At 55.4% G+C, this 13,111-nt stretch overlaps 2 protein-coding genes across 2 annotated transcripts; both read right to left on the bottom strand.

Moving 5' to 3' along the window:
• Positions 1-17: 17 nt before the first annotated feature.
• Positions 18-1,052, bottom strand: CGGC5_v000333 (AB hydrolase superfamily protein; the record flags this gene model as incomplete). Its single annotated transcript, XM_032036916.2, has 1 exon — positions 18-1,052. The coding sequence occupies one exon, from the start codon at positions 1,050-1,052 to the stop codon at positions 18-20; it is 1,035 nt and encodes a 344-aa protein (XP_031884123.1).
• A 957-nt stretch (positions 1,053-2,009) lies between these two features.
• On the bottom strand, positions 2,010-11,699 carry atnA-3 (Nonribosomal peptide synthase atnA; the record flags this gene model as incomplete). Its single annotated transcript, XM_032036917.1, has 1 exon — positions 2,010-11,699. One exon carries the CDS (start codon positions 11,697-11,699, stop codon positions 2,010-2,012), a length of 9,690 nt encoding a protein of 3,229 aa, XP_031884131.1.
• Between the last annotated feature and the right edge of the window lie 1,412 nt (positions 11,700-13,111).

A 13,111-nucleotide genomic window follows, 5' to 3' on the forward strand; every position in this document is an offset into this window, starting at 1 on the left:
GTAAGTTAAGGAATGATTTAAGTAGGTAAATCGGATCTCCCCCTGTTCCAATCGAGACCGAGCAGCCAGGAAATACCGTCGAGTGTTACCTCCTTAATCCTCCGACTATGGCACTCTGGCGGCGGCAGTGACACCCACGCTGTGTGGCTCTCATTCTCAACCGCCGAAGTTCGAGACTCGACACCCGGCAATTCTGAAAGCCATTTGTTGTAAATTAGGCAGTCGTCGCGGAAGGGATCAAGTGTCGTGTAGTAGGTAAAGACCTTGGGCGGATGATTCTTGGCAAATGCTGGGTTTGATGAGTCCAGGTGAATCGGCGAGAACCATGGTGTGTTAACGGCAGTGCCGAGGAGCTGCTCAAGTTCTCGGACCATTGCACTGGTCTGCCCGGTACCGTCGCCGTTCTCCTCACGGGACTTGAACATCTCTTTAAAACGCGGCGGCAGCATCGTCTCGGTGGCGAGCATCGGGGTGCCCGAAAAGATCCCCGTGATGGGACTTCTCAAGGGGCTGAGACCATCGAAGCCATTCGACCCAGCCGCGATCGCCGCCGATATCCCACCGATACTCGCTGCGGCACCGCCGCCGGCGCTGAGACCGCCAATGACAAAGCCGCGATGCAGATCAACTTTGACATCCTCGGCTTCCAGGATTCCGCCGTTCAAGTGCTTCGCATCAGAAAGCCAAGCGCAGACTTCCCAGGCAATCTGTACGGGCGCTGGGAATGGTTGCTCGGGCAGTTGATTGAGGGACGGGCAGACGACGACAGTTGGAAACATGGATGCGAAGCCTCGGGTGGGTGCGAGGACGATGTCTGGGCTGCCGACGGCGAAACCGCCCCCGTGAAAGTATACGACAAGCGATGTCTGCAGAGGCAAAGACTGGCCTTCGATGGGCTTTGGCCAAACAATTTTGGTGCGGTTCACCTGTCCATCTGGCAGTGGGATGTCGATCCAAGCCTCGCCTAGATGAGGCGGACAAGGGCCGAGGAGCTCGAGACCGGCGGCCTCGGCTTGGGCCATTCCTCGGCGTTGATCCTCGACAGTGCTCATTTTCGTCCAAATTGAGCTGTGAAAGAAAATTTGGGGCAGAGAAATCCACTGCAGAGAGTGAGCTCAGAGCTGCGTGTGTTCCGAAAGAATGTGTTGTCTTCTATGTGTGGGTTGTGAGATGGGGACCGAATAGCAAAGGAGATTTTACATTCGCAGCAGTATTATATCGCGAGTTGCTCCTAGGCAGCAATATCTGGTTGAGAGTTGCGACGCGTCATTGCAATACGCCCGCTGTTCCTCAGCCGATATTCTCGCCTATTATTGGATAGAAGTATCTTGGCGGCGCTCGTATTCTTACCGCGACTGGCCACCACGCGATTGTTTTACTATGCGGTATCCCCCAAAATTGCACGTTTGTTTCCTGAAATCCATGCGAAGTATGCGTAATTACTTACGCGGGCAAATCAGATCAAAACGGACATCAGTCCACCTTTCACCAAAATGTTTGATCTCCTCCAATTAGGCTTCCATTGGCAGCATTTATCCAGCTGCAGATTCCAAAGACACTGATATATGTTGACTAGTTCAATCAATCGTAATGTTGTACCTGATCCTTTTTTCCCCAATCACTAGAACACCCAGACTATGCCTGCATTACAGAATAACGATGCATGAACTTCCACTCGTTTTCCCTTGTTCTCTTGCCTTCCCATGTATCTATCTATGCAACAGTATTTATATAACTGCTCAGGAGTTGATGTGTCTTCAATTCTTTTTTCGTCTGTGTACCCCAGCAGCAGCCCCTCGGTTTGCAAGCGAGAAAGCTGTAGTAAAAAAATGAACCTTGGATGAGGCCTGGGCTTAGTCTGAGTAGATCTTAATGAAGGTGGGTGCACCCAGCTCCATACTTTGACATGACCCGTTGTAAGAACAGGACCAACTGTCGTGGATGCTTCATGATTCTTGCGGCACCTCGATGCCACAGAATCAGTCCTTATGCGGTATGCTACACACCTATCAAAGGTACTCAAAATGCTTCGCCTGAAGCACTCTATCAACAACATCCTCCGGATCGGCCCCCGCTGTCCTGGCTGTGTCTCTATCGTACCGAATAGGAGACAACGGGTTGGGCCCGAACGCGCGCAAAACGTCCTCATGGATGTCAAGTATTATCCTTTCCCACGACCCCGATAGATTGTTCAACAGGCTCTCGAAGTAGCCAGAGATCCATTGGCACAGCCCTACCGGCACCCTAACCGGTGAAAACCTCAGTTCAATGCTGAGCGTTTGATCCATCCCCGGAACCGCCGAGATCCAGACGTCAGCCGAGTCTGCGCCTTGCCCAACTCCGATAATTGCGCACTCGGTATCTCCTAGCCTGATGCTATCGCCCATTGACTCGTGGTTTTGGAATAGAATAGCCGAGTTAAACCGGCTCGTCGGCCACTGCGTGCAGTGCTTTAAGATAGAACGGAATCCGACATGTTGATACGGGAGGGTTTGGTTGTACTGGTCTTGCAGCTCCGTGACGAGAGACGTCATGGACTTGGTGCCATCGCCCATGGAAGCTCGCATAGGCACCAGGTTGATACACGGCCCAGCCACCTGCTCCGCGCTACCGCGAGGAAATGTGCCGGAGAAGCGGTTAGCACTCACAAAGCCGAAGACGATGTCAGGGCTTTCGAGCACCTGAGAGAGAACACAGGACCACGCGGCCTTCAAGACCGTTGCGGGAGTTCCGTTGGGGCTTGCAAGATTCGCGGTCGGCACCTTGAATGACGCAAGGTGTTGGTTTTGATGTGAATCTGACAATCGTTGTTGCTGCCTCGTGTTGCCCCTAGGTGCCAAGGGGTGAGACATGGAACCATTCAGCAACTTTCGCCAGAAATCTTGCCCTTCGACTACCCCGTCAGCCTTGGCAACGTACGAAGACCACTCATGGAAGCTTGGATGCCTCGTTACGATGGCCGTTCCAGCATAGACAGTTTTCAGATCTCCCAAGAGGTGACCCAGGGAGACGGCGTCGTAGTGAGCGTGATGGATGGACAGCTTGAGGCGGGTGCAGAGCAACCCGCTATCGTCGCTGTGCAGGTCAAAGTGAGGCAGGATATCAAGCATATCCGACGATACCGAGACTCGGTGCTGGCTCGTTTCACCTGCACGTAGCACGTGAATCTGCTCCACCGGCGGGTTCCGCAGCGTCACCTGTAACAGGGACTGCTTATTCTGGATGAAGACTGTTCTCAGGATGCCATGGTGGCGGATGACCTGCTCGCAAGCTTCTCGCAGCTTAGCAAGGTCCAGGCTCCGATGATTATTCCCGCTGAGAGGCTCAAGCGTAACAGTTGCAACCATAGTACCGCAGTCTGGAACATGCTCTACGGCGAGCATGAGCGCTTGGAGGTCTGTTGCCAAAGAGACACCCTCGATATTTGATGAGTCCAACCACGTTCTCTTCTTGGCCAGAAAGCCGAGATGTGGGAAATCACGCGGCCGCACAGAGGCGGACCTCTGCGAGACACCGGCCTTGCGCTCACCTGCAAGCTGGCCAATCTTCATCGCCATCTCTGCTAGGGTTGGATGCTTGAAGACATCAACGACGCCGAGACGGTGCCTTGACTTCCTCAGGGCTGTCACAAGACGCATGGCCCGGATGGAGTTGCCTCCGAGGACGAAGAAGTCATCTTGGGGCCTGATCGACTGGGGCGGAAGACCGAGCAAAGCAGCCCACGTGCGCTGCAGCAACAACTCGAGATCTGTCAGCTTTCCACCAGAAGCAGCGTTCGGCTGTGTCAGGACATTGACGCCTTGCTGCCGTCCGTCAAGACGGTAAGAAAGTTTATCGGACGCAGAAAAGCCACTCGCCATCGTGCGCAGAGCTTTACGGTCCGTCTTCATCGGCCCAACTACCGGGAATTTTCGCAAAGGAATGAAGATTTCCGGCACCATATAAGACGGCAACACTTGTCGAAGGGCTGCTGCGGCTGCCTCGGCCGCCTTAGGCATGGCTGCGAGGACGTTGTCGCCGAGCCCTGACGCCGGAAAGGTTCCGGCATCTCTGCTCGACACTTGGCAAAACGCAGCTAAAGTTTTCTCTTGGCCTGCGCCTTCAAGAAAGGCGTCGACGACCCATTTAGTGTCTCCTGTCGTCTGTCGATTGAGGTGGTATTCGATCTCGCCCATCTCGATCCTCTGGCCTCTGATCTTGACCTGGGTGTCCTTCCGGCTCTCGTAGACAAAAGAGTCTGCCGCTTTCTGCGTGACGAGATCTCCCGTCTTGTAGAAGCGATGCTGGCCGAGTCCCATATGCGCAAGGTCGGGATGCCGTGTCCACGCAGGCGCATCAATGAAGGCAGCAGCCATTGCCTGGAGGCTGTTCACGTAGCCGCGGGCCACGATAGGTCCTTCGATGAGGAGCTCACCGGTGGTTCCCACGGGGACCAGCTCATCGTGATCTTGCGGGTCGACAACCCAGTATCGGCAGCCAACGGGAAGACCAATGTCCTGGATGATGGCGCCGCTCTCGCTAACGGCAACAGGTCTGCCGCTCGAGATACCCACCTCGGCTGGGCCGTACACGTCCATGACGCGAGCGTGAGAGGCCCAGGTTTCCAGGTTCTCCTGCCTGAGAGCCTCGCCGCCCAAGACCACCGCTCGTACGCTCGGGGAGTCTTGCGGGCTGAACAATGTGGCATACGTCGGCGTGCATTGCACATAGTTGGCGCCGGTGCGTCGTATCGCACCGGCGATATCACCGGACGCTTCCGCGTCGGACGGCATACACACACAGGCTCCGTTGTACAGGGCAAATATGATGTCTAGGAGACCGAAGTCGAAGACCAAGTTGTTCAGCTGCAGAATGCGGCTTTGCGATGTGACACCCATGATGCGCGGTATCTCCTGGGCGGTTGTAGCGATGCCTTTGTGTTCGAGCACAATGCCTTTGGGTCGCCCCGTGCTTCCAGATGTGTACACGAGATAGCCGGCGTGGTGTGGATCGACCGTGAAGGACCTCAACTCATCGATGATGGCGGAATCGTCTGGTGTGAAACTTTCGAGGGCCGTCAAATCCACGAGGTCAACAGCGCCGCCGGGAAAGCAGCTTTTCATTGTAGAAACACGTTCGGGTGCGTTGACGAGAATCAATGTGGCTTCCGCCTCTCTCAAAATGGCCGTTCGACGTTCCGGTGGGTGGTTGATATCCAACGCCAAGAAGGCGCCGCCAGCTTTCCACACGGCCAGCATGATGATGACGGCGCTCGTTGCCTTGATGCAGCAGAAGGCAACCACGCTCTGGCTTCGGACGCCGTGCTCGATCCGAAGCTTGTACGCCAGGCGATCGGATAGACGATCCAGCTCGCTGTAAGTCAGATCACCGTCCCATGAGCAGACAGCGGGGGCAGATCCTTGCGAGCGGGCCATGGCCTGGAAGGCGCTGACAACATTTGAATACGCTGCCGCGGCTGGGGGTTCTGCATTCCATTGCTTCAGGAGATCTAGAGACCCAGCTGTCAAAGAGGAATGCTCGTCAAGATGGACTAGGGGCTCATGCGGTGTTTGGATCATGTATTCGATGGCCCTCGCAAAGGTGTCCGCGATGCGCTCGACCAGCTGGTCAGAAACGTGGGCACGTTCGTGTGCCAGTCGAATCATGAGTCCACTGTCCGAGTAAGAAACTCCAACGACGATGGAGAACTCGGTCGGATCTTCGCCATCCATCGTCTCAACTGCCAGATGACCGCCGTCGCCGCCCAGGTCTGCTGGCCAGGCACGTTGGACGGTCATGGCCGTGTCGAATAAGGGCGAGTCTCTCAGGCCCAGGTCATCGTGCAGCTCTGCCAGGTAGCAGCCCGAATAGCTCATCGCACTGTAGGCGGCGGTTTTAGCTGCATGGAGCACATCCATCGCAGTCATTGCTGCGGGATTGTCGAGGGAAAACTTGCAAGGCAGCATGGAGATGCAGGGCCCTAGGAGCTCTGCCGTGTCATCGACGCCTGCCAGTACCTCTTGGTCAGATCGAGAAGCTCCAAAGCAAACCGTCGAGTTGCCAGTGTGCTTCCACAACACCAGAGCCCACGCAGCCTGCATGAACATGGCGCTCGTGATGCCCTGGCCTTGGCAGAAGCTATTCAACAGACGAGCATCGTTGAAGGGGACAATTGGCCCCCGGGCACGATAGTCCGAAGCAGCGGACGGGTCTAGAGGGAATACGCATGGCTTGACGCCTTCCAGATACTCTTTCCAGTGCTGGCGTGCCTCCTGTTCCTGACCTTGCAGCCAGACGACGTAGTCTGAGAAGGGCCTGCCCGGGGTGACAGCGACACGGCTACCCCTGTCTGCTCGTGAGTATTCCCTCCCGACGTTCCTCCATAAGTCCTGGTATGTTCTCGCAGCAACTATTGTATGGCTGATGTCCAAGGCGGCGTATACCACAGAAGCTGATTCGCGAAAGAGAGATAAGTGATGGGGTGGCTTCTTGGGGCCCAAGGCCCGCTTCTCTTGCAACGCCAACACCTGTATGATTGTCGAACCATCCGCCGGCATCTGCTCAATTGAAACAGATGGCTCATGCTCTTTGAGAACGACTTGCTGAAAGCCGCCTTGGTCCGAGAGGCCGTTAGTGAAGACGGTTCGCAGGATAGAGTGCTTCTTGCAGACAGCTTTCCAGGCATCTGCTATCCTATCCGGATCGATCTCGCCGTCAGACGAGGTGAGCCTCGATAAGAAGCGGTTGTGGTAGTCGTGTCCGCTGATCTGGGCAAGAAGGATGCCCTCCTGTGTCGCAGTGCACGGATAAATTGACTCGACATTGTCCTGGGCAATTTGTAGACCCGCCAACTGGGAATGAAGATGCTCAAGACTTCCCGATGCCAACTTCAAAAGTGGTAAGTCACTGGCTGTCAAGCGGCGCTGGCTTCCGGGAAGCGTAGATGTCATCTCGCGGAAGCAGTTGCCCAGCTCCTGTTGTATCCAACGGGCAACGCGGTCTTGGTGGGCCATGTGGCGATCGTATTCAAGAATGAACGTGAGCTCGTCGTTCTCACCGACGGAGGCAAAAAGACTCAAAAGACCGACCGGCTCAGAGTCTCCCGTGACATTTTCGAGGTGGACTGGGGGCCCATCAGTGCGAATTTTCAGGAGAGCGTCGTCTCGTGTGAATTGCTGCAGGCGGCCGGCAAAGTTGAAAATCAACTCGATATCGCTTCTCTTGAATGAATTTTGCCCGCCAAGTACCTCCGAAGCGAACTGCTCTGTAGCTGTCCGTAAGGTGTCTAGGTATTCGTCCTTGATGACCATGACTGCGTCATCAACACGGCTGTCCGCTTCCATAGCCTGCAAGGACAGGGGAAACAGGGTGGTGAACCAGCCGATGGTGCGTGAAGTATCAACTGACTTGTTCGCGAAACCTTTGTCTCTGCCGTGACCTTCACAATAGACCGCAGGGGCGCCTCGATCGGGAAACACGCGTCGGAAGGACAATACGACGGCCGCTAGCAGGAGAACAACTGGGGTCGTATTGAAGGGCAAGTTGCAAGCCGGTCCCATGATTTGAGCCGTCTGCTCCTGATCCAGGGTGTAACTCATCCGCAGCGTATCTTTCATCTTGGGTGTTACGTTGTGCATTTCCCAGAAAAGACGGTCAGCCTTGGGCCACGGAGACGGCGGTGGCGAAGAGACCCGCGAGAGCGATGATGCCGAATCTGGCGAGGGCGATGACGATGAGAACACCGATGACGCTTTGGAGGATGACAAGGAAGATGAGTTGCCGCTTTTCAGCATGTCGCGTTGGCTTTGTAACCAGACCGGGAAAGGAAGACTTGGGGGCAGGACGCAAGCATCGTCCTGTAGGATCAGCTCGAGATCCTCCCATAGAATTCTCCACGACATCAGATCGATAACGAGGTGGTGCGCGACTAGGAGTATCGAAACCTTTCCTTGCGAACTGACAATGACATCGGCAGCGAAGACAGGCCCTTGAACGATGTTGAGACTCGACTGAGAGCTGGATACGATGGCCCCAAGATCGGCTTGCGAGTCAACATCGCGGTGTGCGCGGAAACCCCAAGTAGCTTCGCCGTCTTGGTGTTGTTCACAGGGAGCAATCCACTGGGTCAGAGTACTGTTACCCTGGTCGTCCTCAACACGGGAGAAGCGGCATCTCAGCATCGGATGATACGCAACGAGCTTGCCGAGAGCCTTCTGGATGCGAGCGGGCGTCGCCGCTACCGCCATGCTCGGGTGAAGATCCAGCAGGAATGCCTGATTGAACTGGTTGTGCGCGGCCGGGCCGCCATCCTCAACAAGGAACTTCTGGATGGCAGACAACGGGCGGTGCTGAGACTGCTCGACCACATCCATTACTGGTATGGCCGTGGAGTGCGTCTCTTGCGCAGTCCACTGGACTTCCCTGGCGGCTTCCGCGAGGGTGGGCTTGCGCAGCAGATCGGCCACTGCGATCTGGAAGCCTTGCTTTCGACAGCGCGTCGCGACTTGCATGGCTGTGATGGAGTCTCCTCCGAGCTGCATGAGCGAGCTTTCCCGGCCAATGTTTGACGGGTCGATCCCCAACACGGATGACCACGCCAGCTGTAGAGCCACCTCGGCCGGACTTACCGGGGGCGTGAGGACTTGGTGGTCATCGTCTACCGCCCGGGACGAATTTACCTGGGGGTTTGATCGGAAAGCGTCGGCGCGGGCGGTCGACATGTCGATGGTATCCAGAAAGGCTTGGATCTTGATACGATCGACCTTCCTGGACGGAGTGAGTGGGAAGTCGCTGACAACCAGCCATGCGGTGGGCACCATGAACGTTGGAAGACAGCCCTCGGCAAACTCTCGGATAGCTTGCAGCTGATTGCGGCTCTCACCGTCGAGACGGATTCTGTTCATCTTTCCAGACTCATTGGCACCGTTATCATGGCGCGCAAGATGCTGGTCGTCGAGTATGATAACAGCGACGAGGTCTTTGTTTGCAGACCCGTTGCGAGCCTGATGTGTAGTCACCACAACTTTGGAAACACGTTGGTGACTGGATAGGACGGATTCGACTTCACCCAGCTCAAAACGCTGGCCACGAACCTTGACCTGGTTGTCTCGTCGGCCGCCGAAGGCGATGGTGCCGTCCGCATTGTATCGGGCCAGATCACCGGTCCGGTACAGATGATGGGAGGAGGAGCCAAGGCTACTCTGCCGTTTGGGCACAAAGGAGGGGGGTTTGATGAAGGAGCTTTTGGTCAGCTCGGGCGCGAGATAGTACTCTCGCGCCACGCCTGGTCCGTCGATGAGCATCTCACCCATGGCACCGATGGGTAGAAGTCGACTGGCGTCTTCCGGGTCTACGATCCACACGACGCAGCCTACCGGCGTTCCGATCGTGTCAGGATAACGAGCATCAGGTGCGAGGTGTCCCATGGATGCGACGACTGAACCCTCGCAGGGCCCCCATGCGTTGAAGAGCCGCAGTTTGTCGCTCCAAGTCTCAAAGATTCTTCGAGTGATGGGCTCACCGCAAGAGACAAGCGTCTGGAGACTGGGAAGCACGTCCTCCGGCGAGAGGTTGCGCAAGGCTGTCGGGGTCAGGATGGCAGAGTTGACCTGGGCGGACCTGATGTAGACTCCCAAGCCAGACTCCCGGTCTAGATTTGACGGGATGCACAAACACGCGCCAGCGAGGAGCGAGCCGAAGATCTCGAGCGCGCACGCGTCCCAAGCTGGAGCTGAAAACTGCAGAACCGTCGAGTTCCTGCTCCAGCCCAACACGTCCGCCCAGGCGGTAAGGGAAGACGCAAGTGATCGGTGCTCTAGGACAACTCCCTTGGGATGACCCGTGCTGCCGCTGGTGAACAAGATGTATGCGGCCCTCGACGAAGGGATATTGACATCCATGTCGGCTGGGAACCCAGGAACCCTGGTCTTATCCTTGGTTCGATTGAGGACAACGGCGTGTGTGATGTGATCCTTTTGAAACTCTTGACGAAGAGAATCGGACGAAGTCAGAATCAATTGAGCCCTGCACTGCCGCAAGATGGTTTCCTTGCGGCCATCGGGGAGGTTCGGGTCGATGGGCACACAACTCCCTCCAGTTCTCATGACGGCCAGCAGAGATACTACCAGAGACAGGGATCTACCGAGCATTACGCATATTGGCTCTTCGGCAGTGATCTCTCCCTGCCGGGCAGCCAAGATCTCGTGCGCGAGGTTGTCGACCATAGTTACCAGTTCAGCGTACGTTACTTCGCCGTCCCAGGATTTGACAGCCAGCGCATTGGGTTGCTCCGCAGCCCTGGCAAAGACACGACTGTGAAGACACAAATCCACAGGCGCACCTGTTGCGAACCCTCGACTGTTCCAGTCCATGAGCTCTAACGTGTCGCCAAAGTTGAGGCAGGGCAGCCGCTTCAGCGGCGTTGACGGGGAAGAGGTGACAAGCTGTCTGAGGCGGTGCTCAAACTGCCGCAGTATCCTGTGTACCTGCTCCCGAGCAAGGACGGCCGGGTCAAAGAGCGTCTTGACTGAAATCTGCTTCTCGCCCGGGGCACATATAAGGAGAAGACCGTACGGCTTGGGCGGCTCCTCGGTGTGCGATGCATCAAGGCTCAAGCCCGACGTGCCGAGCCCTGCCGTGTGCGCGCGGTGCACGATGTTGAGCACGATCTGGAAGCTTGACGCCTGCTGGGCGTCGCCGCTAATATTGCGGATTCTCCTGAGGCCGTACTGTAAGAAGGGACTCGTAGACAACTCTCGCCTCGAGGCAACCCGTCCCTTGACAAGCTGCTGGATGGTCATGTTCCGCCGCAGATCAACTTGCACGGGGACGGTGGTGATGGTAGGCCCGAAGGTCGTCTCTGCACTGCCAGGCTGGCCTGAGCCACGTCCTGACAATATGCAACCGAAGGCGACGCTGTCGTTGCTCGTGTAGTCCGAGGCAGTCATGGCCCAGGCGGCTTCTATGTAGGCCGGCATTAACGCAGGTGACGGCAGTGCCACCGATGATTTCTCGCTGGCGAAGGATATGTCCCGGGTCAAGACCTCGTTGGCCAGGACTTGGTGATGGTGGGCAGGGAGCGGTGGAAAAATGGATGCACCATTCTTGAAGCGGCCTTTCCAGAAGGCGGCGGCTTCCTTGGAGTTGATGGCGGCGCAGTGTTCAACAAAGTCCTTGAACGGGGCATGTATCGGCGGCGCGATGCCCTGATAGATGCTCCAGGTGTCGTCCATGAGGAACTCCATAACGTGGAAGTCAAACATGACGTGGTGCAGGGTCGTGACCAGTCTGATTCCGCCATCTCCAGAGCTGCAGCAGACAACAGCGAATCTGATTAGGGGCGTGCCCAGGTCGGTCTTTACCGAGTTGTTCCATTCCAGGAACCGTTCGAGATCTGTCTCGGTTGACCGGAGGACGGGCTCGCCCCCTTTTACCACGGCCTGCAGCAAGCCAGCGCCATCGCAGTCGACTATTCTCGTCCTCAAGACCTCGTTCGAGGCTACGACCTGATCTATGGCAGCGCATAGCCGGTCCAAGTCAACGGAAGGGTCAATTTTGTGAACAATAACGTGAATGTATAGAGAAGAGTCCACCATCATGCCCGACTGCAGCGGCGTGCATGGGTAGACATCTTGGACGTCTTTGGGGGAAAGCTGGCATTGCTCGCAAATCTGGGCCAGAATGGCGGGATCGTCGAGGAGGCTTGAGTTTGTCATGCTCATATCGGCCAAGCCAGGAAGCAAAGAGTGGATTGACAGATTTGGTTCCTCACAAACAGACAGATTCTGGCTTTTCTTCTTTTTCTTTTGTTGAGATACCTCGTCAGAGGGTGGTTGCTATTTCCATATCTTATGAGAGACAGCCCCAAAACATCTAACGTAATCAAAGAGTCTGAAGGCAATGGCCGACCGACACGAAGACCCCGTTCCGGCCAAGTATCGTGTACTTGCTTGCCAAGTACCTTCGATTGCGCTCTCGCCCGGGCGCCTCTGCGAAATCCAGGGTTATACTTTGGGTTACGAATCATTTATACGACTTTGAAGCAAAATATAGCCATCAAGCGGGACTTGCTGCAACGCTGACGTTTGCTGACCGGTGTTCTGCGGCAAAGACGGCCGGCATGTCATCATTCTTCAGGTAGGGATTCTTACAAAAGATCATTCTTCATCTCGGCATGCCACGTTTCGGGATGGCTGTTCCGGAATGGTCTATGTGGTCTCGCTTAGACTTGAGCTCTCCTGTTGGTAACTGGATCTCGGCGGAGTGCTGTACCAATGGTCGTACGATGTCAGACTTATCAATCAGGCTTGACCAGCAACCTGGTTCGAAGTGGAAGCTGCAAGGGGCGGCTCGGCTGCATGGCTCGGGAGCCGGATGGACAGAGGACGGGAACTAGGGCGGGTAAATCTCTTGTCGATCTGACTGGGGTTGGTTGGACTAGCTATAAATTACATATAAATCTATTGCTATATCGAATAAGTCTGATTCGATACTTTTTAAACAGGGATAGAACAGGATACGTATTCTCGTTCGGGTTGTCTTCCTTTACCAAAGTCCCATGTGGCGGTGGATCACCGCATCCGCAAGAGGATGTTCGTATCTTCAGCGGAACCTACGCAGGCTGCAAGCACGTCAACTCCACTGGATCCATGCTTCCTCGATATACTGTTACACTTAGATAGTTACTTGACTGCAAGCAAAGGGTCTTTTGTTACTAAGCGACAAGAAGGGTTTCTTATGTTACAGCTGACACATTTGTCACGTATGATCAATGTACCTATATCCAGTTTGCCTCTAACGGTTTTCATACTTTCGTATAGCAGGTCACCTATGTCTAATTGACTTTGGCAACTTGTTGTTGGGTGCACCCCCGGCCTGTAATGCATGTAATTCGTTTCCTTCAGTCCAAAATGGAGTCAGGTGAAAATGGAATCGCCTCGCGTGCGAGTTTTGAATGCGTATGCGGCGACAATCAGTCTATCGACCCGATCATCATCGGATCTGTATTTCCCGTATAAACCAGAGTACCCAATATCCCGTTGGAAGGCGAATAAAACCACAGACACACAGACGGACAGATATACTAGATCTTGATCTTTCTCTCAAGAGTCTGTCTGATCAAAGGCCCCTTCTT

This window comes from Colletotrichum fructicola, assembly GCF_000319635.2.
Source record: "Colletotrichum fructicola Nara gc5 chromosome Unknown KSG_Nara_v1_contig01, whole genome shotgun sequence".
Classification (NCBI taxonomy): domain Eukaryota; kingdom Fungi; phylum Ascomycota; class Sordariomycetes; order Glomerellales; family Glomerellaceae; genus Colletotrichum; species Colletotrichum fructicola.